At 36.3% G+C, this 27,603-nt stretch overlaps 1 protein-coding gene across 20 annotated transcripts in view; it reads left to right on the top strand.

Annotated features, from left to right (window-relative positions):
• Window positions 1-27,603, top strand: part of AFDN (afadin, adherens junction formation factor) — a 202,010-nt gene that overhangs the window by 163,762 nt on the left and 10,645 nt on the right. For 7 of the 20 annotated variants that reach the window (XM_063443438.1, XM_063443439.1, XM_063443437.1 and 4 more), the window contains 7 exons: window positions 634-822; window positions 2,126-2,217; window positions 2,926-3,114; window positions 8,588-9,643; window positions 15,756-15,791; window positions 20,860-20,994; window positions 24,784-25,294. In XM_063443438.1, coding sequence (XP_063299508.1) covers window positions 634-822; window positions 2,126-2,217; window positions 2,926-3,114; window positions 8,588-9,643; window positions 15,756-15,791; window positions 20,860-20,994; window positions 24,784-25,294 — 2,208 coding nt within the window. The remainder of the gene's footprint in view (window positions 1-633; window positions 823-2,125; window positions 2,218-2,925; window positions 3,115-8,587; window positions 9,644-15,755; window positions 15,792-20,859; window positions 20,995-24,783; window positions 25,295-27,603) is intronic. The other 13 variants (XM_063443456.1, XM_063443454.1, XM_063443453.1 and 10 more) reach the window with 6 other exon arrangements.

Below are 27,603 nucleotides of genomic sequence, written 5' to 3'. Positions count from 1 at the left end.
TGATTTCGGTTGTAATATCTCAATGTTAATTGCTTCCTCCATGTGATATGATAAGGAGTGCTTATTCCTCAGCTAGCCATCCGAGGAAGGTGTTAAGATACATCTTCTATACCAGGCATAGGCAACCTTCGGCACTGCCGATATTTTTGGACTACACTTCCCATGATGCTTTGTCAGCATTGTGGGGATGTAGTACGCAACATCTAGAGTGCCGAAGGTTGCCTTTTCCAGTTCTGTACCTTTTGTAGTAACAATGGTGCACATTTTCATAAATCAAAACATTTAATCAGATTTTCATAATTTAATTTAATTTGTGTAAACAAGACAGTCATTTTTACATTTATTGATGCACAGCCAGCATTTGAGATTTATAGAATGGAGCAGGATTTACAATTTTAAGTCTTTTGCTGCTAACATGTCTTAAAGTAACTGCAAGCCTGGAGAATATGTGTCATACTCAATTGTCGTGCATTTCTACTTGTCAGAGCTACATTTTCACTCCTAATGGCTAGTGGTATGTGGAAATGTTTGAGTACTGTTGTCAAGTATTACGACTCTGTTTAGCAGACCGAGACCAACTAATACTTGGGAATGTATGTGTGTATGTTTAATGTCTGCTACTCTCAATTTCAGACCGTCGTGGCTCAGGGAAACCCCGACCAAAGAGTGAAGGTTTTGAGCTGTACAATAACTCTGCTCAGAACGGGTCACCTGAAAGCCCCCAAATGCCTTGGCCAGAATATAGTGAACCAAAGAAATTACCAGCAGATGATAGATTGCTGAAAAATCGTGCTGACCACCGTTCTAGTCCCAATGTAGCAAGTAAGTTGAAGAGTAATTATTCTGAAATCTGCATGTAAAGGATATCTCCATAGTTTACTTACTACAGAATTCCAAGTACTCTTATTGTTTTTTCAAAAGGGCACTCCCAGCACCAGAACTGCTTCTATTGGCAGGTAAAAACCTTAACCCACTTAATACCACTTAGACATAAGTTCCACCACCAAATCTTCTAAGAGTTCCATAAAGGGGTTGGTTTTGGGAAATAAATATTTACACTATACTTGTGTATTTTCTAATCGAAGGTGGATACAAGAAAATATACACCCCTTTTGCATAAAAAAAGTCTTGAACTTTCAACCTATTAAAGGTGTACGAACCGTATAGGTGCAAAGGAGTATCAGACAATAACAATAATAAGAAATTTAATATTATGGAGAAATGTGTGTAAAAGTATTTGATATATGGTTTTTACACGTTCACACATTTGTACTAATTAAAATAATACTTGAAATTAATACAAATAACATTAATAACAGAATTAAGAACATCACACATATATATATATCTTATATATTTTTTTTACTTCCTGTATAGAGTCATCTAATGTTTAGTTTTAGTTTTGTTTTTTTGTGTGCAAATTCTGTTTCATTTAGAATTTCTTATCCTCTTTGTTAATCACTTGCTAGACCCTGCAGGGGCATCCTGTATGTAATTAAAGTTTGATTTCTAGAGCAGGAGATAAAAACATTTAAAGTTTGTTACATCTGATTGAAAATGAAGCCATTTTGTTTTTATGCAAACTGTGTGAGTCACTGCTAGGGGAGGTGTAGTTAGGTTGCACAAACAGTAACAAAAGTGATTTAACTCCTAAATGGCACAGAATTGAGCAGTACGATTTCATGGGCATGTTTTTTAAACCCAAACTGCTTCATTAGCTAAAGTTGCATTGGTGACTATAGTGTCCCTTTAAGCCCTTGAAGTAAGAGTGCCACAGGGGGGCAACCTCACATCACTTATCTTGTCCAGGCCCTTCTCCAATTGCTTAGCTTGACCAAGCAGGCAGCTCTAGAAAGAGTACTGGTTGTTCCAAACGTCTTCCATTTAAGAATTATGGAGGTCATTTTTGCTTAATGCAGCCAAAATGTGTTTGCAGATTTCCCTACTATTCTAAAACACAATCCCGACTCTGAGCTCATGGCAAAAAAAAATATTTGAAACAATTGTGGCCCAAGGCTCAAACTGAAAGAAAATTGGAAAAACAAAGAGATTTTAATACTTTCTGAAAGCATTGTAGTCCTATTTCAGCATTGATATGAATTTATTTTTTTATGTTATTATTTAGATCAGCCTCAAAGTCCAAGTGGAAAAACGGTTTATGCCACCGGGTCAACAGTCAAGATAACATCTGTTTCTACTGGCAATCTTTGCACTGAGGTTCGTTACATTTCCAAGCTTCTTGAAAGTATCAAAAATCAGTCCTAGTTCTGGATAATTTCTACTGCATTTTCTGTGTCTTGAACATATGTAGTATTTAAAGTTTAAAGTATGTTGAGAATGTTTGTTTTTCAAAGGCACTTAGTGATCACCAATCCACTTCAAGTGCCATATTAGAATTAATAAACTTTTACAGGAAAAGTCAATGGTTTTTATAAAAGTAAAAATTCCCGTCATTTCCCAAAAGATATCCGTTCCATAAAGTGTTATTGTAAATTCTTCTTAACCCACTCCTAGATGTTTAATGATTACATTGGGCTTTACTACATCTGCATTCTGCTCATTCCTTGCAACTTAACTTTAAATAAATAAAAAAAATACAAATAATTGTAATTGGCAGACCGACACCTTTTTTTTTCTGTTCAGACCCTACATGCTCTCAAGCCACCTATAAGAAGTATTGAATACCATCCCCAAAGTGTAATTGTATAGCTAAAGAATGTGCTTGCTATGTATACAACACCCATAAAACAATATTAGTGGTTTGTGTAGGAAGAGCGATTAGCATTAAGACAAGTCATTTTAGTTATAAATAATTTGCAGAGCGTATTACACAAATATTCATTAAAATGTGAGCTGACATAAAGTTCAACTTCACTGTTTCATGTAAATTACAAAGTTTGTATCTGCTTATTGTTTTCCTTTTAGGAGCAGCCACCACCAGCAAGGCCAGAGGCTTACCCTATACCCACTCAGACATACACAAGGGAATATTTTACATTTCCAACACCCAAATCTCAAGACAGATTGGCACCAGGACAAAACCAGTGGCCAGATTATGAGGAGAAAATCCAGGTTCAGGGGGGAAGTAACCATTCCAGCAATACTTCAGTTCAAGTAAGCTCTTAAGACTTTAAAAGTTGGTTCCTGATGCCTCCTCCTTGTTAATATTAAGATGCATTATAACCACCAGATCCTTCTTAAAGCTTCACTGTCATGCCGAACTTACCTTTCTTTGATCGAAGCTTCCTGTCAGTATTCCCGGACGTCCTATCACTTAGACAGAACGCTGGCGAAACTACTGGATTTCACGAGTAGGGGAATGTCTACTAAACAGTGGTTGGATTGGTTGGATTTCAAGCTCTCTGAGCCTAATTGCAGGGTGTTGGAAGGCTTTATAAGCCTTTCCCGGCCCTGTGGAGCTCAGTCTGCTCCATACCCCGCCCCTCCCTTATTAGTATTTAGGGCCCCCACTGCCGCTCAGAGGTAGGGGCTGCGGGGGAGGGCAAAGGTTCTCTCTCCCCGCCCCCTCTTGTTGTTTAGGACCCCCACCTGCCGCTCATGAAAAAAGACATCAAATGGTAAGTTATATTTTTATTTACAGGGATTTAGTTTTATTGTTCTCTCCCCCCACCTCGCTATTTTCATTTAGAGCCCCCAGCCCTTCCATTTTCATTTAGGGCCCCCACCTGCCGCTCGTGGTGGGGGTGGTGGGGGGCGGGAGAGAGAGATGATAAATCCCGTCCGTCCGTGTGTCGTCTCCCCCCCCCCCCCCCATTGGTATTTAGGGCCCCCACTGCCGTCTCAGAGGTGTGGGCCGCGGGGGGGGGGGGGACACACAATAGGTCCCCTCTCCCCTTTATTATAATTTAGGGCCCCCCATCCGCCACTCAGGGATGGGGGACAGTGGGGTGGACAATGGGGGGAGGGGGAAGGACTTGGGGGGTGATAATGTACATTAATGTGTTACTCACCATCACATTAATGAACAAATATCAATTGGTTTTTAATGCATGTATTGCTTGTATGTGTGAATGGGGGTGTATATCTGTGGAGGACCACTGTTTTCTGCTAACTATGTCACTTGCCCTTTTCCTCCTCATTTATTTGTCCCCTTTCCCCCAATTGACAAGTGACATATCAGTGTGTCATTCACTTTTCCCTCCCTTACTTGGCATTCCTGTATCTGTCTTTGTGTTTCTCCCTGTCGCTGCCTGCTTCCTGTTCTATTTCTACCTTTCTCTCTTACTGCTTCCCCTTCCTCTGTCACCGTTCTCTCCTTGTTTATATTAAGTGAAACACAAGTGTATATACAAACAGAGTGGGAATAAGTGTGGTGGCAATAAATGCCCCAGACTACCTGAGTGGAGACCCCTTACACCACTCTATAAAATACAAACATAAAATACATACAATGTAGTAGGTGGATCACACTTCTAGAATGATTCTGTAATATATAAAAAGCAATATAGTGTAATATGTTAATACAATTGTATAAATCGTAATGAGTCAGGTACTCACAAGCCTAGAGCCAAATTTCAACATATGGCTCTCATGGATGGCACTGTGGGGCACTTTTTAGGATGTCCCTCTCCTATTCCCAGATCACCTGTTGGATGCTCCGGTTGAGTACAAATCCAGGTTCCACAACTTGAATTAAATCTTTCAGGAGAAAACTTTATTGCTCCCCAATGTGGAGTAAAAATGGATAAAAGTAAAGTGCAGATAAGAACAAAGATAAAAATGATATAACTATATCAATATAATTTAAAATCAGTCCTGCCAATTGGCAAATAAATGTCCAAAGTGTCCGAAACGCGTTTCGCCCCGTACCAGGGGCTTTTTCAATCGGTATATGGGCTTCGTTCTCTGTTTGCCGTCTTCTTAATCTCCTTGTGACTTTTGCTTCCGGGTTCCGGCTATCGCACGTATGGAACGCAACGTGCGTTCCAATGCTAACGGCATGCGTTCCACTTCCGAATGGCGCCGTCTCTCTCAACTGACGTCACTGGAACGCATGTCGAGCGTTCCATTTCGGAATTAGTGGGAATTAGTCGGCAATAGGATATTATTCTCTACAAGTGCATGTCTTGAATTTACAGTGCCTTATTAGAATGTCAGATATTGTTTTTTTCCCCTTTTCATCTCAAATTGTATTATAGCTGTTTTGGCTATTCGGATTCATAATAATAAGATAATAAAAGAAGGGGGAAAAAAATCATCATATACTGACATACTGTATTAAAGTGCTAATATTGTGCAAAGGGTGATTAATAGCCCTTAATTTTAGTAGTATTAGCTTATCGCACAGATATCTTTAAAGTGCTCTGGTGTATCTTAAGGTGCTTATAGTTATAGAGTGTTAATAGCTGTCCATTGCAATATTTAGTATTTGTCACACTGATGTCTATAAGTAAAAGTGCTCTGGTGGGCAACAAAGTACTTTACGTTTTTGAGGATAACAATTTCTTAAAATATTAAAAACTAGAAATACAGTATATTTAAAAGCCTGGTATGTGCAGCAAGTGATGACAGCACTTTTTTCGGATATTATTCGAAATATTCAATTCTTTCTAACATAGAGATGTTATTCACATACAAACAGTATTAAAAGAAATGGCAGACCTCGAAGTCTGAATTTAGTCCATGAGGTATGAGAGTGTTAAAATTATAAATAAATTTCATTTCTTCTATTCCGATTTTTTTTGTTAAAATCACCTCCTCTAGACATGTTTTGTTGAAATTTATTTAGTTTTTTAATTTTATTTATTTCCCCCATCACCATGGTCTCAAATGTTTTCATTCCATCAGAGATCATGTGTCTGGGAAAAAAAAAAAGTAGATTTCTCTTTCAATTGTGTTTGAACAAAACTTTGTTCACTATCCGGGGGTTCAATCATTGGACAATTTTTGTCATTAAAAAACTTTTTTAAGCATAGATTTCTCATGAATTTATTCATGTCAATATTAAAGATTACATTAATAAAGAATTTACTATCAAGGAACAACTTACATGTTTTTCAAAAGGAGTCATCTATGTGTTAAAATGTCCCTGTGGTCTACTATATATAGGCAGAACCATAAGATGCCTACACATAAGAATTTCTGAACATGTGCGTAACATAAAAAAGGGTTTAGAGACACACAGTTTATCCAAGCACTTTAAAACTCACCATAACCAGGAGCCTGAGAACCTATTTTTTTTGCCCACTTAAACTTGTAGAAAAAGACTGGAGAGGAGGTGATTTTAACAAAAAAATCGGAATAGAAGAAATGAAATTTATTTATAATTTTAACACTCTCATACCTCATGGACTAAATTCAGACTTCGAGGTCTGCCATTTCTTTTAATACTGTTTGTATGTGAATAACATCTCTATGTTAGAAAGAATTGAATATTTCGAATAATATCCGAAAAAAGTGCTGTCATCACTTGCTGCACATAACAGGCTTTTAAATATACTGTATTTCTAGTTTTTAATATTTTAAGAAATTGTTATCCTCAAAAACGTAAAGTACTTTGTTGCCCACCAGAGCACTTTTACTTATAGACATCAGTGTGACAAATACTAAATATTGCAATGGACAGCTATTAACACTCTATAACTATAAGCACCTTAAGATACACCAGAGCACTTTAACCCCTTAAGGACACATGACATGTGTGATATGTCATGATTCCCTTTTATTCCAGAAGTTTGGTCCTTAAGGGGTTAAAGATATCTGTGTGATAAGCTAATACTACTAAAATTAAGGGCTATTATCACCCTTTGCACAATATTAGCACTTTAATACAGTATGTCAGTATATGATGATTTTTTTCCCCCTTCTTTTATTATCTTATTATTATGAATCTGAATAGCCAAAACAGCTATAATACAATTTGAGATGAAAAGGGGAAAAAAACAATATCTGACATTCTAATAAGGCACTGTAAATTCAAGACATGCACTTGTAGAGAATAATATCGTATTGCCGACTAATTCCCACTAATTCCGAAATGGAACGCTCGACATGCGTTCCAGTGACGTCAGTTGACAGAGACGGCGCCATTCGGAAGTGGAACGCATGCCGTTAGCATTGGAACGCACGTTGCGTTCCATACGTGCGATAGCCGGAACCCGGAAGCAAAAGTCACAAGGAGATTAAGAAGACGCCAAACAGAGAACGAAGCCCATATACCGATTGAAAAAGCCCCTGGTACGGGGCGAAACGCGTTTCGGACACTTTGGACATTTATTTGCCAATTGGCAGGACTGATTTTAAATTATATTGATATAGTTATATCATTTTTATCTTTGTTCTTATCTGCACTTTACTTTTATCCATTTTTACTCCACATTGGGGAGCAATAAAGTTTTCTCCTGAAAGATTTAATTCAAGTTGTGGAACCTGGATTTGTACTCAACCGGAGCATCCAACAGGTGATCTGGGAATAGGAGAGGGACATCCTAAAAAGTCCCACAGCGCCATCCATGAGAGCCATATGTTGAAATTTGGCTCTAGGCTTGTGAGTACCTGACTCTCATTACGATTTATACAATTGTATTAACATATTACACTATATTGCTTTTTATATATTACAGAATGATTCTAGAAGTGTGATCCACCTACTACATTGTATGTATTTTATCCTTGTTTATATTAGTTTTAGCCCTCCACCGTTTTCTTGCCTTTGTCATTAGGAGGAGGACCCCATCCCCAATGTCTTCACTTTTTCATTTATTCCCCATTTGTCTAAGGGTTAAATCTTCTATATCCTTGTTATGAAGACAATGAAAAGAAGTTGCTTCTTTAATATAAATGAAGGGTTTGTTAGTGGGTAAAAGCAATGCAGGGTTGCATCAGGGTTCTTGCAGAGAGATGTGCAGCTTTCAGATAGAGAAAAAAAAAAACATGATGTAACCTGCACGTAAAATGTATAGTAGTATTCTAGAGTATGGAGAGAAAACCATATTTATAGGGAGGGTTACAAAAAGAAGGCTTATTACACATTACATTTTCATAATTTGATTGGGCTGCAAGTTCTCAGAGTCACACCTCTTGGAGACTTGATATGCAATAATTGGTGGAAATCCTCGAAGTGTATTAGAATGTAGTATCTTGACTGGGGAAGTATAATTGTGTTGTAAATCGAATCTGTTATCAATATATGTTATACATGCATTCTAGAAGTGGATAGCTTTTTAATGTCAACGTTTCTTTAAGTTCTTGTTGCTACAAAAGCATACTTGTCTATAGATACAAAGGGTTACCACTAATATTCTACCTTGTGATGTCAGAATTTGTCTATTGCACCATATCCACCCTCGTAATCTCACATTTTTTAATGTAAGATGTTGCCTTTGAACGAGGTCCTCTTCTTTATTATACATTACAATAATTGAAAGATATATTCTTACATCTGCACTACATCTGCACAGAAAAACTGCCTCATACAAAAGTTTTTTTTAAAATTATTTTTTCTTAAAGCCAAAATGTGTTAAAATGTGTCTTAAAACATTATAACTGATAAAGTGTAGTTAAATGTTTTGTCTTCACATATTTGAATTTGGATTTAATGTTTTGGTTTTTTTGCCCCTCCCCACAGCGCATTGCTCATTCTCAAGAGGAGTTAAGAGATGAACCAGTATTTCAATCAGAAAGAGGTCGTCTAGAGCCTGTCCTGCGAAAAGATGTAGAGTATATTGACAGAAAACTTGATGGTAAAGATGCATGGATGAATCAAAGTTCTTCTGTGGAATCCAGTACGTCCAGCCAAGAACACTTAAATAATACAAACAAGACTTTTTCTTCGGGTTCGTTAAACAAAACAGGCCCAGGAAGATGGAAAACACCTATAGCATCCCAGCCAGTACCTGTTCCTGCCCCCCAGCCTATCAGAACAGACCTTCCACCACCACCTCCTCCTCCAATGCATTATGGATCAGACTTTGATGGCGTGCCTGTTGATTTACCTCTTCCACCACCTCCTTCTCAAACCACACTGGGGCCGTCAATAAACTCCCAAACCGCTGCAATTGAACGTAAGAAAAGAGAAGAACATCAACGATGGTATGAAAAAGAGAAAGCCCGTTTGGAAGAAGAAAGAGAGCGGAAGAAACGGGAACAGGAAAGAAAACTTGGGCAGATGAGGACTCATCCTTCTGGCCCATCACAAACTATTCTGCCAGCACCTCAGCCAGTAGCACCACCACCACCAGCTATTCCACAAGTGCGGCCAGAGAAGCCAGCAACCCTACCTCGACCTCCAGACACAGTTATTCGGGAATTGCAACCTCAGCAGCAACCACGCACAATAGAAAGAAGAGACCTTCAGTACATTACAATAAGTAAAGAAGAACTTTCTTCTAGTGACAGCCTTTCTCCAGATCCCTGGAAACGAGATGCCAAGGAAAAGTTGGAGAAACAGCAGCAGATGCACATAGTGGACATGCTGAGCAAAGAAATCAACGATCTGCAGAATAAGCCAGATCGAACAGCTGAAGAGAGTGATAGACTACGCAAGCTAATGCTTGAATGGCAGTTCCAGAAAAGACTCCAGGAATCCAAGCAAAAGGACGATGATGATGACGATGATGAGGAAGATGATGATGTAGATACTATGCTCATCATGCAACGCCTAGAAGCTGAAAGAAAAGCAAGGGTAATATTGATATAATGTAGATTTCTAGTAGTTATTTTCCTCCATATGAACTATAGAACTTGTGCTAGATTCTTTTCCGGTTTTACTCCTGAGTCTATGTATAAATTCCAAGAAAAAGTTGTCCTAAAGATCGATCAACTCATAGTTTTAATGGTCATTTTTTTGTATGTAGCAGCCTTGAGATTTACAAACTTCATAAAATCTTTTAAGTTCTGAAAACGTGCATAACATATAAAGGTACTGGTATTTTTGTTTGCTTTTTTTTTTTACATTAGATTTTCCTTGAATGTGTGGTAAGTCTGGCTTGCCTTAATTGTTCTAGTTGTACATCTTTGATATTTCACAAACAATTCCATGACTGTTACGTTTAAACAGAGAAAATAGTATGTTGTTATCCATGTTTAAACGTTATTCCAAAATTGCTTTTTATACATAAACTCCTGTGTCTTGAGTATATTGTAATATTTAGGATACGCACCTTGTTGGTGTATATATAGTTCTTGCAATTCTTTGATCAGCAGCTGTCCAATGGTACCTATGCCAAATCCAACATGTCATGTTTGTACTCTCTCTTGCATTTTATTCGTTGTCCTATAACAACTTATGCCATGGCAACAAAGTGACACAGAAGTGGGACTTGATGCTGTAGAGCTAGCTTGCGGAATATGAGTAGTCGTGGTTTTTTTTGTTTGTTTTTGGGTTGTTGTTTTTTCTCTTCCTTGCTACTATTTATTGTTCAGTCTCTATATATACAGCAGTCTGGTTATCTGTAATCCGAAATAGCAAAATAGTGCCACACTCAGGAAATCCATGTATCACTATAGCACACCTCTAGACCCCAATTGTCAGGAGAAAAATACACCTTTTCAGTCACATGACCTTAAGTGAGTGTGTGTTTGTATATATATATATATATATACACACAATTAAGGACATGTGACCGAAATGCTGTATTTTTCAGCAAGTATGTTAACTTGGAATAAAAGCCTGCGTGTTTTAAACACTGTCTGTGTATCCTGTTTCATTCATTTAAAAAAAAAAAAAAAAAAATCCTTCATCACCATCTCCGTTCTTTTGAATGTGATACCTCCGTAGGCACACAGGAGAAATAAGGGAAATGATGATCATGTTCTGCTGCGGCTTAGGAGCTTCCAGTTTTTTTTTCGTTTTTTTAAATGGCATGGTTACTTACAATGGGGGTGTTGAAGGAGGGCGCTAGTGCACTCCCGCACCAAAAACATTACAGCGTCAAGTGCTTGTAGTGCTCAGAGTCTAATTTTAATTGACTTCCCGTCATTCGCAGTGTAACTTTAGACTGGGTGGGCATCATGCAAAATGTGATTACAGTTCCTGTGATTTCTTATGAATTTCAGCCAGTGTTAAAGGGACACCATAGTCACCAGAACAACTACAGCTTATTGCATTTGTTCTGGTGAGTAGAATCATTGCCATCAGGCTTTTTGCTGTAAACACTGTCTTTTCAGAGAAAATACAGTGTTTACATTACAGCCACTCCTCAGATGGCTGCTAGAGGTGCTTCTTGGGGCAATGCTGCACAGTGAGTAGCCTGCAGACACTGAACTTTCTTCATAGAGATGCGTTGATTCTATTCATCCCTAAGAGGAGAGGCTGATCTGTGCTTGACTTGTGCTGGCTCAGTCCCTGATCTGCCTCCTTGACAGTGTCAGCCAATCCTATGGGGAAACCTTGTTATTGGCTCAGACCACCACTTTTGATGATGTCAGCAGACAACAGGCAAGTCAGAGGAAGACAGGGGCAGAGCCAGCAGCTACAGACCTAAATACAAGTAAGATTTTACTATATTTAGGGAGACAAGGTAGGAGTCAGGAGGGCTAGGTGGCAGTTGTAACACTATAGGGTCAGGAATACATGTTTGTGTTCCTTTAAGACAAACTAAAACTTTGGTCAAAGTGATCTGACTTCTCATTCACTTTTGAACAGCAGCACTGGTAATATGTGAAGTTAACAGTGCACCCTGTTAAGGAGCATCTGATTCGTATCTGAAATATGGTCTAGTTAATGGAGTTCCTAAGTGTAATGCAGTGTTTTAGGGCCCCACTGCTTAATCAGGCCCCTAACAGAAGTACTGGCTCTACACCCCTTTACATCATCCTTGTTTATAGTTATATTTGTGTGTGTTTGCAAACACTGTTATATCTTCTAATGTATTTTTGTGTGAATATTAATTAAATGTAACATTTGGACATGGCTTTTAAATGGACCTGGCCTCTAAATTTTAGAAATATCATGTTAAGCTCTCTAAGTATCTGTCTGTTGTCCACCACTATCTTTAATGAAAGTTGCTGTTTTTTCCCCCTATACAGAGAATTGGGAGCCTATTAGTGTTTTTATTTCAACAAGAGATGCTTCACTATATGACTCGATTTGTGATAAAATGAGACAGACCATTTAAACATTCAGTTCTAAAATGTTTCTCACTGGATAGATGACTTTTAATATTAAACAGTCAGTTTACCATTTCAAGTGTGCCCCATATGAATCCCCCCCCCCCCCCCCCCCAAAAAAAAGGAAAATCTAAATTACCTGCTCCATGATTTGATAAGGGCACAAATGTGTCAGTCAATATAGCTCTTACTCCTTTTCTCTACAATGACAACAAGTATCATCCACTTAGTGGGGAAAAAGTTATTTTAAAATATACTGCCAAAAAAGGGCTATGTTATATATATTTTTAGTTGGGGTATGTATCCCTAGTAGACATGAGCCTGTTTAGCCTTCTGGCTTGGTCATGAAAAAGCATACCGTATAGCAGGGTTGGATTTATTTTTTGGGTGGGGGGATATGTCTGTCTGGCTTGTCTGTTGATGGGTCTGTGTAATCCGCATCAACTGCCTAAATGTTATGAGAGTTTGTGCTCTGTGTTAGTGTCTGTAACATATGCATCACATTTAATGTCCATGTACAATGGGATATTTTAGCTATGGTAGGAATGAGTTGACTGAATGTTTTCCAGCTGGGGCTGTCTGAGTGTCTGCAGCCCCTTTAAACAGTGTCCGCTTTGATGCTGCAGGTTCAGTGTACAGTCCTCCGGTAATGCAAATGTATGTTAAATAGTTACATAGCTGAAAAGAGACTTGTGTCCATCAAGTTCAGCCTTCCTCACATTTGTTTTTTTGCTGTTGATCCAAAACAAGGCAAAAAACCCAGTTTGAAGCACTTCCAATTTTGCAAGAAGCTAGGAAAAAAATTTCTTCTTGACCCCAGAATGGCAGTCAGATTTTTCCTTGGATCAAGCAGTTATTAACCTGCATTGAAATATTATATCCTTGAATATTCTCTTTTTGAAAGTATGCATCTAGTAGCTGTTTGAACATCTGTATGGACTCTGATAAAACAACTTCTTCAGGCAGAGAATTCCACATCCTTATTGTTCTTACAGTAAAAAACCTTCCCTTTGCCTTAGACAAAATCTTCTTTCTTCCAGTCTAAATGCATGACCTTGTGTCCTATGTAAAGTCCGGTTTGTGAATAGATTTCCACACAATGGTTTGTATTGGCCCCGAATATATTTGTATAATGTTATCATATCCCCTCTCGTTTTTCTAAACTAGGTTTAAATTTGTTAACCTTTCTTCATAGCTGATATGTTCCATTCATTTTATTAATTTTGTAGCCCGCCTCTGCACTTTTTCTAGTGCCATAATATCCTTCTTTAGAACAGGTACCCAAAATTGCACAGCATATTCAATATGTGGTGTTACCAGTGATTTATAAAGAGGCAATATTTCATGTTCAAGCGGGCTGCAAAGACCCGTGCAAACAATCTTGGCAGAGACTCAGTCAAAGTCAGGAAAAAGGTATGGAGAAAGAAGACCTAATAAGAAAAGAATATATGTGGTCTGGCTGTCTGGAGAGATTTTTTTTATGTGTGAATATATTAATGATGCATGTTCGCAATGCAAAGAGTCTGCATCACAATACATTGCATTTAAAGACAGATACACTTTGAATACATCCATTATTGTACAGCGCTATGGAATCTGAGGGCGCTATATAAATAATACAGTAATTATTAGTCAATCATCCTCTTGAATTATGATTTTGAATTGCTAATATTCCTACTACTGCTTGATTTATATGTGGAAGGTCCTTAAAACTTTTGCAATTTGTCATTGATTGGATTCACTGAATACACAATGTACAACAGGGTTGCATTTGTATAATATATATATATTCAGGGCTGGATCACACTTGAACACAGAGCTTGGGATGTCATGCTCAGTATTTATAGCCCATAAGATTATTTTATTTTGATCTAAATATTCTTTCTTTCTAGATCACAAATGAAATAACACACATAATGACTTCTAACATCTTTGACACTTCTAAACCTAGTGTATTGTTTTTTTGTTTTTTTTTAAATCTGAATGTCTCCTCAAAATTCTTTAGTCAATTAACGTGGGTGACAAACTTTGATAGACTGAATACATTTATAGCCTATATGTCCAATGTACTATCATGCATGGCCAGTATTTTGTAAATTATTGCATTTGTCTATTGTCTTCTTTAATTTCAATTGTCCCCGATCCTTGAGAAGACTTACTATATATTACTAAATGGCCAATAATATTATATCTTGACTACGGATCGACCGATTATCGGTTTTGCCTATATTATCGGTCGATATTCCGATTATTTCTAAGTATCAGCTGATAATCACCGGCAACACCGATAATGAATGGGTGGGCTGGCATGTCCATCTAACACACACATACACGCATGTAAATATTCTTGAAAATCTGACTAGCATGTATATTTTGTGCATTTACCACTTAATAAAAAAAAAATTGCAAAAAAAAACTGTACAGAAAATCGGTAAGCTATCGGCCTGGAAGTTCACAGATTATCGGTATCTGCTCTAAAAAATCAATATCGATCGATCTCTAATTTTGACATCCACATCAGAAATACATTCAGTTACAATTAATATTTAGGGGAGTTGATGGCCTACAAGGTTGCATCTTTTTATCTGTAGTTGAGAGTAGTGCTGGTCTTTTAGAACGTATTGTCTCTTCAGCTTTATTTCCACAGGTTTCCCTAAATTACACTTTTCAGACTGCAAACTTTGTCCTTTGTGGACAAAGTTACAAAGACTCAAACTGCTCATCCAATTTGGGGAGGGCAGCAATGAAAACACAACATTCAAATAATATTCTAAAACAAAAAAATGAACAAAAAACTGTGATTGACAGGTCCACGCCAATGACAAGTTCTATGATATTTCTGTCTTTATATTTTTTTTTGTACAACGGTGCGCTGCCAAAATATACATTGAATTACATTGAGAGTTTTAACTTTGGCATCTAACTATAATCTAAGTATATTTGAAGCATCAACATTACATTGGCTAAGCTATTCCAGGTAAGAATAGGCTGTAAATGAAGTAGATCGGGTTATCTTCAGAACATCTGAAAAATATTAAAATTGTCTGTGATTTTAAAATTTCCTCTCTTAAGTTTGAAAAAGTATCTTTATTATAAACTGATTCTCTTTTGCTGTTATTCTTCCTACAGAGGTGTAAAAAGAAAGTAATACTTGCAGTCAAATGTAAATAATTTGTGTGCATATAAATATGGACTTGGTAGTGTATTGTATAAAGTGATAATTAATTTCACCCTCACAATGTCCAGTAATTTACATGAAGATTTTTGGTAATGGTTTTATTACTAATGTATGTTGTATATTTAGTTTTGTTTTACCTGAGCTTTGCTAATAGAGGAAAAAGGCAACTTTCATTAAATAATGGCAGAAGAGAAGCCATGCCAAAACGGCAAGGCATCTGTTTAAAACGTTAGAATTTCTGTTTGGAAGATTCAAACCGCAATTCAGGATGTGAATCTCACTTAAACAAAATTGCATTCGTTCCCTATGGACTACCTGCTTTCCTCCAAACTTTTGCCTTAAACTTATCAAACATACTTGCCATTTGCATGTTTCTTTTGTTTTCTTTTTTTAGGTGCGTAGAAAACAAATTGGATCATCAGAATGTGGGACTGCTTTTATGAAACTGATTTAATGCCTTTTTTCACCTAGCATCTTTTTTTCCCCCTTTCCTCTTTGCTATCTGCAGCAGACTGCTATGCCAGCAATCTCTGTTCTAGATTTGGTATGTTCTGTATTTTCTTTCTCTCTCAAAAAAGCAATCTTTCAATTTTTTATTTTTTTTTGCCCTTTCTCTATATCTTCTTCTGTGTAATTTTCACGTTTTATCTGTAGTGGTAGATGTGCTGTCTTTTCCCTGTCTTTAGTGTCCTGTTTTGGGGAGAATTCCCACTTGTTTCTTGACGCATGCTTTGCCTGGAAGTAGTATCAGTAGAATTTTGAATGCCCTTTGTTCTTTCCTTTTTCAATCTCTTTTTTCTGTTCTGTTCATGAAGATGTATCTTAATCCCCAAAAAATATCCTTTTAAATGCACTGTTTAGTTAAAACTAATTATTTTATTTTATTTTTTTCAGTTGGTACTAGTTTAAAAAAAATAAAATAAATAAAGTATCAAGTTACCTCCCATGTAACTTCACTGTGTCTTCTTTCTGGATATTTAATAGGCAAGAGTAGGGTTCTAATTTAATTTGTATGACTTAAGTTTCTGCATTTGTTTGGGTATTACTAGTATGTATACTTAATTTCTAACAACAAATAGCTTTTTTTTTTCTCCAGTATTGTAAACGTGTTCTGCTAATTATAGAAAAATAGTCGGTAACAAATTTTCCTTATTATAATGTTTCATGGAAGTGTATATTATATATTTAGCAAAGCCCTTTCCAAAGAACAAAAATGTGTTCTATTTTTATAGAAATAAATGTATTTAAATGGCTATAAACAGGGATAGGTGGACGTGGATCATTTGCGTTTTTTTAGTTGGAACAATATAATGGCTGTTCTCTAACTGTGATAGCAACAGTAAAGATTTGTATGTGACACTTTAACATGAATTGAAATTAAAGCATTTATAGTAATCTATATTTATTTACAAATGATTCTGGTAAAAAAAAAAAAAAATTGTCTTTGCTTGCTATTTTGCAATATATTTGCTACGCTATATAATATTTTTATTTAATACTTTTTTGCAATAGCCATAAGTGCATAGTGCTCATGCAGCACAACATTTAGAGTGATAGTAAAATGAATTTAGAGTTGCAGATTTTTATTCTTCTTATTGAGCGAGCCATGTCAAAATGTTATTATTTTTAAATAAATGGCCATGCTGTTTTGTGCTCAGTTACTTTGTCTTGCTATAAATTTGAGCATTTAAAAAAAGTGCGCTATTTTTTTTTTTATTATTTTTTTTTTTTTATACATCCAAGACCTGGATGACAAAATAATCCCAACAAAAAAAGCTTGAAGTTTACAATTAGGTGATTCTTCTGTATTACCTGTCTCTTACTGCAAAAACAGAAAGTCATTGTGAAAACGTATGAAAGAACATGTTTATTCTAAACTAGAATAGGAAGAATTATTTGAAAATCTGTGCATGAGGTTAGCAAAAGAGAAAATGTTCTCTTTTAATAGTTCAGTTTGCATTAGTTTTAGGGGTTGGTTATACTTGTGCTCTTTATATTATAGTTATAATATCTATAAATATGATGCACGTGAAAATACTGTAGGGGTTACCTGGGGTGCATTAACCTTTTCATGGTGTGTGGTTTTATATGTTCATTTTAAAAGGGGAAACATTGTACCCAATCATTTTTTTTTTCTTTCTATTTTTTCTTTCAAGAATATGATAATTCATTTTTTTTTTTTTTTTACAATAATACATTATAGTACATAATTTAAAGACTTTTTGAATGATACCTCTCTATAAAAGAGATTTTAAAGTGAGCCTTTTGTCAGTATTTTAAGTTGAGCTAAATAGTCCAAGTGTAAAATATTGAGCGATATCACCCATATCTTTGTTGCTGCATTACCATTTCTTTGTCTTTTTTCGTGTTACTCTTTGTGTAACACCCACCTCTGGTCTTCCATCATTCCTCCTGCTCTATTCTTTCATTTGACCTGCTTAAAGAAGCTTCCTCAAGCAGGGCAAACCTCTATGATGCCGACATGCTGGCTTCGTTCCATTCCGATACTCCCTAACCAGCACAAGCAGCATCGGCTACGAAGTTACATATGCTGTGGTTGCCAAGTGCTGCAGAAGGGCCATCTGTGGAAGGTCTTTTCTGCTCTCACTGGTCAGTCAATTCTTTGACATAGGCATTTATATCACCTGTCAGTCAATTTTTAGTAATACACTATTTTTCAATAATTCGATTTTTCTCCCAATGTAAACATTTGGTAGGAAATCTGCTAGCACAATACATAGATTACATTTTATGCCATTTTGTGAAGAGCATATGTTGTAGTTGGTATGACTGCCTTTTAAGAGAATTTGGATTTAGTATAAATGAATAATTAAGTTGAAAGTGTTTCACTTTTGAAATTATCATATTATATAGAGCCTTGCATTGAATAGCTGAGAAGCCTCCATATAGAACAAAAGTGTGTTCTGTCCAATGTGTTCATGCTATGTAATTGTGGTGTTAAATTCATATTTTAACTAAAAGTAGTCATAGAAACATATGAAAGTTTACCCCATGTAGAAGGCAGCGGAGTATATGGTTACATTTTTTCATTGGGCACTTTTTTTATTCCTAATATTTTTGTTAGTAATTTTCGAAGAAAATGTCCAATTTCAGTAAAATAATTCAAGTCAATCATCATTTATTTGAAAATGCATACATCGGAATTATGAATGTTAATGGTTTGCTCAAATTCCACTGGGCTTAATACTGTACAGCAAAGGATTGTTAAATGCCAAGATACTGGAGGTTTAGATGTGTTATTTATTGGTTATCTGTGCCTTGACATATTATATTACAGACTATCATAATATTAATATACATTTTACCTTGTGCTAAATTTAGTACGGACTTATCTTGATGTCAATATGCATATGGTTTTGTATACTTAAATAATCTCTTTGCACAGAAAAAAAAATGTATTCTCACACATCTTATATAATGTGTTCTCAATGGAGTTTTTTTGTGGCGCTGAGTTACTGATGATATAAATGCATCCTAAAAGTAGACATAGACCTCCTAAAGGTGTCATGTGATTTCTTATACACATAGATTTTCAGAAATACAAAGCCAAAAGACAAACTTGTAATTTTCTTTTAATTTTATGAGGAAAATGACAGCCATATCTCATAGCACAGTGTGTTTGCTTTAGCAGTTTTAGCTCCTGTTCTGTTAATTGAACGTTAATCACACACACACACAAGATTTCTGCAGGCTCTAGCATTTAATTTACATAGAGGGTGATGAGCGTTCTGACTAGGGCTGCATAAACAAAGGGATTTAATTGACAGAAGAGTAAGCAGTGAGACTGCAGAGGCAGTATCCGAGCCTATATATCCAAACCACTTAATTAAAGGGACACTAAAATAACCAAAATATTTTTAGCTTAATCAAGCAGGTGGTGTATAGATTGTGCCCTGCAGTCTTACTGCTCACATGGTGCAGAATGGGTTAATGACCCCTTCTGTCACTTACCTGGATCCAGCACTGATGTCCCTCAGCGCTGGCTCAGGTCCGCCTTCTCTCCTCCCCCGCCATCAGCCGGCAGGGGAGACCTAATGTGCATGCATGGCTATGGCTGAGCTCGCATTAGGATGTCCCCGCTTTCCCCATAGGAAAGCATTATTCAGTGCTTTAATGTGGGGATTCCGGTAACGCTGAAAGAAAAGTGATTTAACGAAATGCAGAGAATTGAGCAGTGAGACTTCAGAGGCACGATCTATATACCAAATATAATAAAGGAACACTATAGGGTCAGGAACACAAACGTGTATTCCTGAACCTATAGTGTTAAAACCACCATCTAGCCACCCTGGGCCCCATATGCCTCCCTAAATATAGCAAAATCTTACTTGTATTTAAGCCTGAAGCTGTAACTCTGCATGCAGTTTGCCTCAGAATAGCAAGCTGTCTGCTGACATCAGCAGAAGTGGTAGCCTGATCCAATCACAATGCTTCCCCTATAGGATTGGCTGAGATCGACAAAGAGGCAGATCAGGGGCAGAGCCAGCACAATTCAAACACCGCTCTGGCCAATCAGCATCTCCTCATAGAGATGATTTGAATCTCTGAGAAAAGTTCAGTGTCTGCATGCAGAGGGAGGAGATACTGAATGTTTGGATGCATTTTAGGCAGCCATGACCCAGGAAGGATCTCTAACAGCTATCTGAGGAGTTGCTAGTGAAGTTATCACTAGGCTGTAATGTAAACACTGCATTTTCTCTGAAAAGACAGTGTTTACAGCAAAAAGCCTGAAGGTAATGATTCTACTCACAAGAACAAATTCATTAAGCTGTAGTTGTTCTGGTGACTAGTGTCCCTTTTAAGCAAATGTTTAGGCATCACAAAAGCCATAATGTATTCCAGATGAACTGTTCTGGCCTGAATTATAATTATAACCATTTGCCTCACTGTCTCACATACCTACTCAAGGAACTGATAATTTACCAACCTCTGGCACACAAAGCAGTTGGTCCATATAAAGATGTGTTTAACATTTACTTGGGAATCTAGTTATATTTAGCTATATTGCTTATATGGGAATATAGTTCGTGGTATATCAGAGTAACAATAGCAACATATGTCACAATACAGTATCACAATAAATATAATTATATGGGCCATTTTGGTGTTTCATACAAAAAACACATTTTCTGACAAGCATCTATATATCAAATTTGATACTTCAGTTGAATTTAATCTCTACTATATAGTAACTAAAATATATGCATACCATACCATTAAAATAAGCAGTGTACATTGTGTTGCCTTCCTTTAATAAGAAGTCCGAAAAAAAAAAAAAAAAAAAATATATATATATATATATATATTATTATTATTATTATTAAAAAATCATTTATTAAAAATAAAATATTAAAAGTAACATTCAACACTTAAATCTTACCCAACAGTAAGACAAAATAAACAGACAAAACACCAGCTGGTGAAACTAAATTGTATGTAATGTATGTTTCTGTGTTATGGGTCTTATTCAGAAAGGCGTTCTATATATATGTTTTATGTTTTTTTGTTTTAAATATGTTTTGTTTCTACAAAAATGTTTTAATTAAAAACAAACCATGTATTTTATAATACTAAAGGCAAGTGTATATCAGTTACAGGATGAGGAACGCAGGCGGCAGCAGCAGCTGGAAGAGATTCGCAAACGAGAAGCCGAGGATAGAGTCAGACAAGAAGAGGAGCGTCGACGTCAGGAGGAGGAGCGGACAAAGCGAGAGTCTGAAGATAAGGTCTGTTTATCCTTTTCATGTAGAACTCTATTGTTATCATATCCTTGAGGGCAGGGTTGAAGCGATTTTGGTTTAGAGTAGAGAGAACAATTTTTATTATATGTGTATAATTATTTATACATCTCTTTGCAATTTTGACTAAGCATAATAGGCACTCTACTGACAATATACTAAATTAGGAATTTTGCAAATTATAATTAAAACTAAAAAAGTGGGTCTCTGCTGTAAATCTGCAACTGCAGAGACCAGGTAGTCTGTGATTTCTTAACAAATGTAAGTCCTATGATTATATATACAGGTAGGGCTCTCTGTGTCCAGCATGGGTTTATTGGATTTGTAGTTTTTATAACCGTGAACACCTGTATTAATGAAACAACATGAGTGAATGTACTTGAATATTTCTTAACTTGTCAAGTCAGTGGCCTTGTGGTTTTTTTTCCCCTAAGTGACGCTATTTGTTACTAGTTACCGTTTCTGCTCATATATCTGTGAACAAATTTTTTTTTTTTAAATTATTATTATTTTTGAAATATTTATGGAGGAGATATTGCTACAGGTCAACTTTTCACATACAAATGCTTAGTTCATTAGTTTTAAAAGATCATTTTTGTACAGGTGGAAAGTTTGCATTTATATGACTTGTTTATCTGTATTTGTCGTGTTAATAATGTGTGAAACAGCAAGAAGCTGGGAATACTTCAGCTTCCCGATCTATAATATACACATTACTTGTCTATTGTACTTTAAATATATTACCAGCATGCACAAGACCTCTGCTTGTTAACGGATTATTTTATTTATTTGCAAATTGTGTTTTTATAAAACCAGTGGATATAAATGTCCAGGTTGTTTGGCATTTTGTCTTTTAACACAGCCAAGAGGTTACAATAATTAACCATTTATTTTTTTTCTTTATTTGGTAACCGATTTGATAATACTTGAAAAAAATGTCATATTTTATATGTACGTTTACTTCTACTTGACCTATGCTAAAAGCTTCATAAAAGATGGCTTCCTATTGGTTTATTATGAACAGATCAGTAGAGGTTGATTAAATTCTTAAAGTTTAGTTACAAAATAATGTTTGGATTTAGCTTATTTTGTTAGTTGTACTATTTTTTAACTTGCTCTGGATCATGATTTTGCTACCTTTAGAAACAGTCATGCTAAAACTTCGGCTTACAAGTAAACCTATCTAAATTGTATAAAGAGCTTTAAATCCCCAATGGACTGACCCAGAAATACTGTGTTTCTTAATACAGGGCTACCACACTTTCATATGTATATAACAGTCAAAAGGATTGGGCACACATGGTTCAAGTACAAATCTACTGAAACGATTTTGTTTCAGCCCTAAAAATGATTTTGATGATGTCTCGTGGGCTTGATAAAAAGCCATTTATAGGGCTTAAGTGCACCCTGTACTCACACAACCCTTTTGTTCATTCTGTATAAGCAAATGTTTTTGTTTTGTTTTTAATATAATCATTAATGTAAAATTCAGGTGCTCTTTGATAGAATTAATGAAAATTGTATCACCCAATTCTGTAGTAACCATTGTTTTAGCATTGACAATATTAATACTAATAATAGAACATATTTCTGTTCCATTTTCTATGTGTATGTTTTAAAGATTTGTTTCTTCCCTGCACAGAAATGCAGTATAGTGCCACGTTTCTTTATGGAAAAGTAAAAATGTCTTTATTTAAATGGCTCAAAAAACTGGGGGTTTTACCTTAGTCTGTTCCAGCACCACTACTTGTTTTTTGATAAAGCAATTATTTTCACTCCAAATTGGTACATGCCTGTACCTATTGTGTTAATATACAACTTATTTGGTCCACTCTGTGTGGAAAAATTGATTGCTCTAGCTTTAAATTGGTATTATCATAAACAAAGAGTAGGCTTGCTCGCAGCTAAATATTGACTAAAGATGCACTGCGGAAAAATGTGCAAACACCTCTACATAGTCCTCCTGTCCCTAAATGTTCAGGGCATTCTGTATGTGAAAAATATATAGACTGTCATTGGTCCTTAACGTGTTAAAGGGGTACACTTGGCACCATAACCACTACAGCCGCTATGGTTCCAGAATGCCCATGGCTCTGTCCCCCATTTTAGCACTTTAACAAAGTCTTCCTTATGCCTGTGGCCTGATCTCTCACCAAAATACTGCTTTTTTTAATATCTGTTTTTACATTTCCAGGAAACTCTTCAGGATGAACTTAATAAAGCTAATGTTGAAGCCTAACTTCTTTAACAGTGAGGTGCTGCAAGGGACCAGGTTATGAGCGTAGTATGCTCAGTTTGTATTAAACCACACAAACCCGGGTACGCGGGAGCCAGGGTAATGATGGTGTGGTTACCATTACACCTTGCTAGGAATAGTGCTTTGAGTACCCTTTCCAGCTATTTGGAAAGGATGCAGTTGATATGAAGACATTGAACAAAAAATAAAAACCTACTAGGTACACCTCTAAGTTATGAGTTTTTATATTCTGCAACATGTTGCATAGCATATGGACTACAGAACTGCTTTAGCAAATTATGCAACAGGAAAATAAGTAAATGTGGGTGACTGTCCAAGCTCATGTCTGTTTCATTTTGTGTAGGTTTTGCTATTATATTGCTAGGACCATAAAACCTGTAGGATCATACCGTATTATAAAAAGTGTTGAATTATTTTCTGAATATACCAAGCTCTTAATAAATATATATGAGAAATGCTGTAGCATTGATTCTTGAGCTCCTCTGCATGCATATATTACATTGAAAATAATCTGAATAAAACCAAAATCCATATATAAAGTATCTTAAATGGGCACTCATAAAGCAATTTAGCTTCCTGTAGTGCTTTGTTTTGCTGTACAAAAAGGGCAGAATTCAGTAGAAATTGGCGCATTTATAAAGTAACCTTGTTACACCTCTCTGACGGACTGCAATTGTTCAGACTACCTGCCTTGCAAAGACTTCTCAGGGAGCTGCATTTAGAAGTGTGTAGTTAAACCGCCACAGAAAGTCTGGGCTGGGGAAAAAAAGGGGAGGGCTTGCAAAGACTTCAGACAAGAGCTACAACTTTTCCAAACTGTTTTTACACCCCCAGTGGAAACATGCATTATTAAATGTTTTCATTAGAGGTAGATCTACTAAATAATTTTAAAAAATATATAACATTCCTATTATTTAATTGAAGTGTTCCTTTAAACAATCTTGCATTATAGAAGAGCATGTAATAGTCTGAGACACAGGAATGAAAATTGGCCAATTGCAATGAATTACTGAAAAACTGACTGCAGAACACCAACTAGAAATAGGAAATCCATTGGCCATTAACGTTTAATGGAGTACTGAATCAAATTCAAGACATTTTTTCAATTTGATTTTCCTCTTTATAACAGCAGATGTAGTGTACATTCCGTTCGTGACACCCCTGCTCCATGAGTAAAAGTCAACACTGTCAGAATCTGACATTTCTACCAAAATGCATTAGAGTACACATTGCATGTAATATAGATATATAAATATATGTTTATGTATGTACATAAATTTACCATATCATATTTTTTTTCCTCAAACATTTCATGAAATCCTTCGGATAATGTACGTTTATAACCCAATATTTATTAGCAACATTTGGGGCATGTGCATCCTTTCATTATTTATTTATGTATTTATTTATTTATTATAAGTTTATTATAAGTTTTTCATTATTTTATGTTTATATTTTATTTATTTATTATTTCCTCCATTTGTAAAATTTTAATTTTATTCTTTCTGTTTGGCTGGCAGAGGAGGCAGGAAGAGGAATATTACAACCGCTTGGAAGCAGAAAGGCGCAGGCAACACGAGGAGGCAGAGAGGAGATTACTAGAACCTGAAGAGCCTGGTCTGTACAGACCTCCACTCCCACGGGAATATGAACTCCCATCCCCACCCCTCCCGTCTAACGCTCCGCCTCCCCCACCTCAACGAAACACTTCTTACCTCAAAACACAAGCCCTATCCCCTGACACCGTTTACACTGCCAAGTTTGTTGCATACACTGATGATGAGGAAGACACAAACCTAGCAGGTCAGAATAAATACTCCAGCACGAGAAAGTCATATGGTGACCTGCTTCCAACCGCCCATAAGCCACAGCTGCCTGCTGCACGCCAACCTCGTCCTGTATCAGATGGCCTCTTTCTTTCCAACTCATTCCAGCCACCTTCAGCCAATGCCAACAGTACTGGCCCTAAATCAGCTTTGGCCCCTCCCATTTCAAATAAACCAGGGTACCTCCATCACAGCTACTCAAAAGGTACAGTTTAAAAAGTGTGTGTGACTAGTCTATTTTGTACCCTCTACACTGTGATTTCATAGATTTTAGACTGTCCTAATTTGTGATTCCTTCTTTGCTGACATTTGGTCAGTTATTATTTGAAAATTATTTCCCTATCCTAAATCATTTGAATCAAAAAGTGATCAATAACCAATCAATACAAATATAACTTTACTGAATTCTTCTCCTCCTCCCAGTGCTCTGTAACTATTGTAACTGTTGAAAGTACTGTTGGTTTTGGCTACCATGCTTTGCTTCTGCGCATTTTCATTTAGGTTTGCTGAATGCTTGTAGCATGCGCTTATAACCATCCATTTTTTATTTTCGAAGTTTTAAAAGTACATAAGTACATTGTCAAATTCATGGCAGAATTTTCAAATTATTCAAATAACAGAATATTTAGTCTTATTTTTCATAGTGTAGTTCTGAGGTTATCAAGAAGGTCTAGTATTTAAGTTTATCTTGATCCTGTCATATCTCTCTAAAATTCAAGAACTTTGCAGTTGGACTCAACTCTTCTGTTTATAAAATAGAGAGCTGTGTGTATAAGAAAAACATTCAACTAGTTGTTTGTAATTTATCTGTTATATGCTTGGAGATGGGGAGAGATATCGCCTTATCTCATACAGTACTTAATGTTATGTATAGAATGAAAACACAAATTCCCTGTTGCTCAGACTGTTTTACCTTCATGATTGGTCCTGTCAAGAGAATGGGGGAGGGAAAAAAATGTGATGAGTTCCATTGCAGTTGTTAAGTACAGTACTTAAAATCTTTTTTAGTAAATTAGATTTAAAAATATTCATAGGTCAACATGAAAATTTAATCACAATTGTTTTTGCTAAATTATTTCAAGATGTTTTTTTTTCCTCTGTGGTTGTCAACTTTGGCATTAATAAGGTTAGTCTAGCTTTGTAGGTTACATTTCTTTTTAACTTGAAAACTCGGTAATGCTTAAGCATAAATTGATCTTAAAACAACAAAGTCAATCGGTATATAGTTTCTATTTCATTTTTTACCGGTCTCTCCACATAGCTCTTAAATTGCATTATTTATAATGCAAGGCTTCATGCTACAGTAAAATAAATATAGAACAAGCATGTCACATAATTAGTGTACTTTGACATTACCCTATTAATAAATATGACCTCAAAAGTAGCTGTAAACGCATCCTTCCCAAGCCATGCTACGTGACTGCATGCAGCCTTGCACTAAGCATTATTGGCTGGCATGCATGTTAAGTGGAGAAGGAGATAGCAGTCTTGTGGTAGAAATATTTTAAAGATGTTACTCTGAGCATAAAAATCACTACAGCCAACTGTCATGGTTACAATGCCAGGAATATCCTATTACCATTCCCCAGTAAGGGTTTGCCGCTTATCTGGATACCACTGACTACCGAACCTTCTCTCATACCAGCTGAAACAGCATTATACATGCACAAGCCGTATGCCGATACTACCATTATTCATTAGCTGAGAGCGTCATCTTGACACTGTAAGCAATTGAATAAACTTCTATGCATGAAATAATAATAAATCTCTCGGAATGAAATCTTGTTGGTGCTTGGAAAAACCTTTTACATCTAAACGTTTTCTGGCAGTTTTGCTAGTCCATATATACTTGCCTTAAAGTAACACTATAGGGTCAAGTACACAAACATGCATTCCTGACCCTATAGTGTTAAAAACGCCATCTACCCCCCTTGCCTCCCTAATATAGTCAAATCTTACCTTTATTCCAGTCTGCTGCTGCTGTCTCTGCCCCTGATCTGCCTGCTTGGCTGACATCAGAAGTTGTGATCTTAGCCAATCCAATGCTTTTCCATAGGAAAGCATTGGATTGGCTGAGATTGTCAATTCTGATGATCTCACCCAAGGAGGTGGGTTGGGGGTGGAGCCAACACTACCCTGACCAGTCAGGGTCTCCTCATAGAGATGCATTGAATCAATGAGTAAACTTCAGTGTCTCTATGCCGAAGGGTGGAAACACTGAATGTCAATGCTACACACTGTGCAGCACTGCCCCAGAAAGCACCTTTAGTAGCCATATGAAGAGTGGCCAGTTCAGGTATCGCTAGACTGTAATGTAAACACTGCCTTTTCTCTGGAACAACAGTGTTTACTGCACAAAGCCTGGAGGGACTTATTATACTAACCAGAACAAATACAATACATTGTAGTTGTTCTGGTGACTTTAGTGTCCCTTTTAGGTTATCTACACATTTTGTGAATGATAGGTCAATGCTAGGATAGGAATGCAACTCCTGATGGGGAGCATGAGTACCA

The sequence above is a fragment of the Pelobates fuscus genome, chromosome 2 (assembly GCF_036172605.1).
Source record: "Pelobates fuscus isolate aPelFus1 chromosome 2, aPelFus1.pri, whole genome shotgun sequence".
NCBI classification, from domain to species: Eukaryota; Metazoa; Chordata; class Amphibia; order Anura; family Pelobatidae; genus Pelobates; species Pelobates fuscus.
Note: the sequence above shows the minus strand (reverse complement) of the source record. Positions and strands in the feature narration are given on the sequence as shown.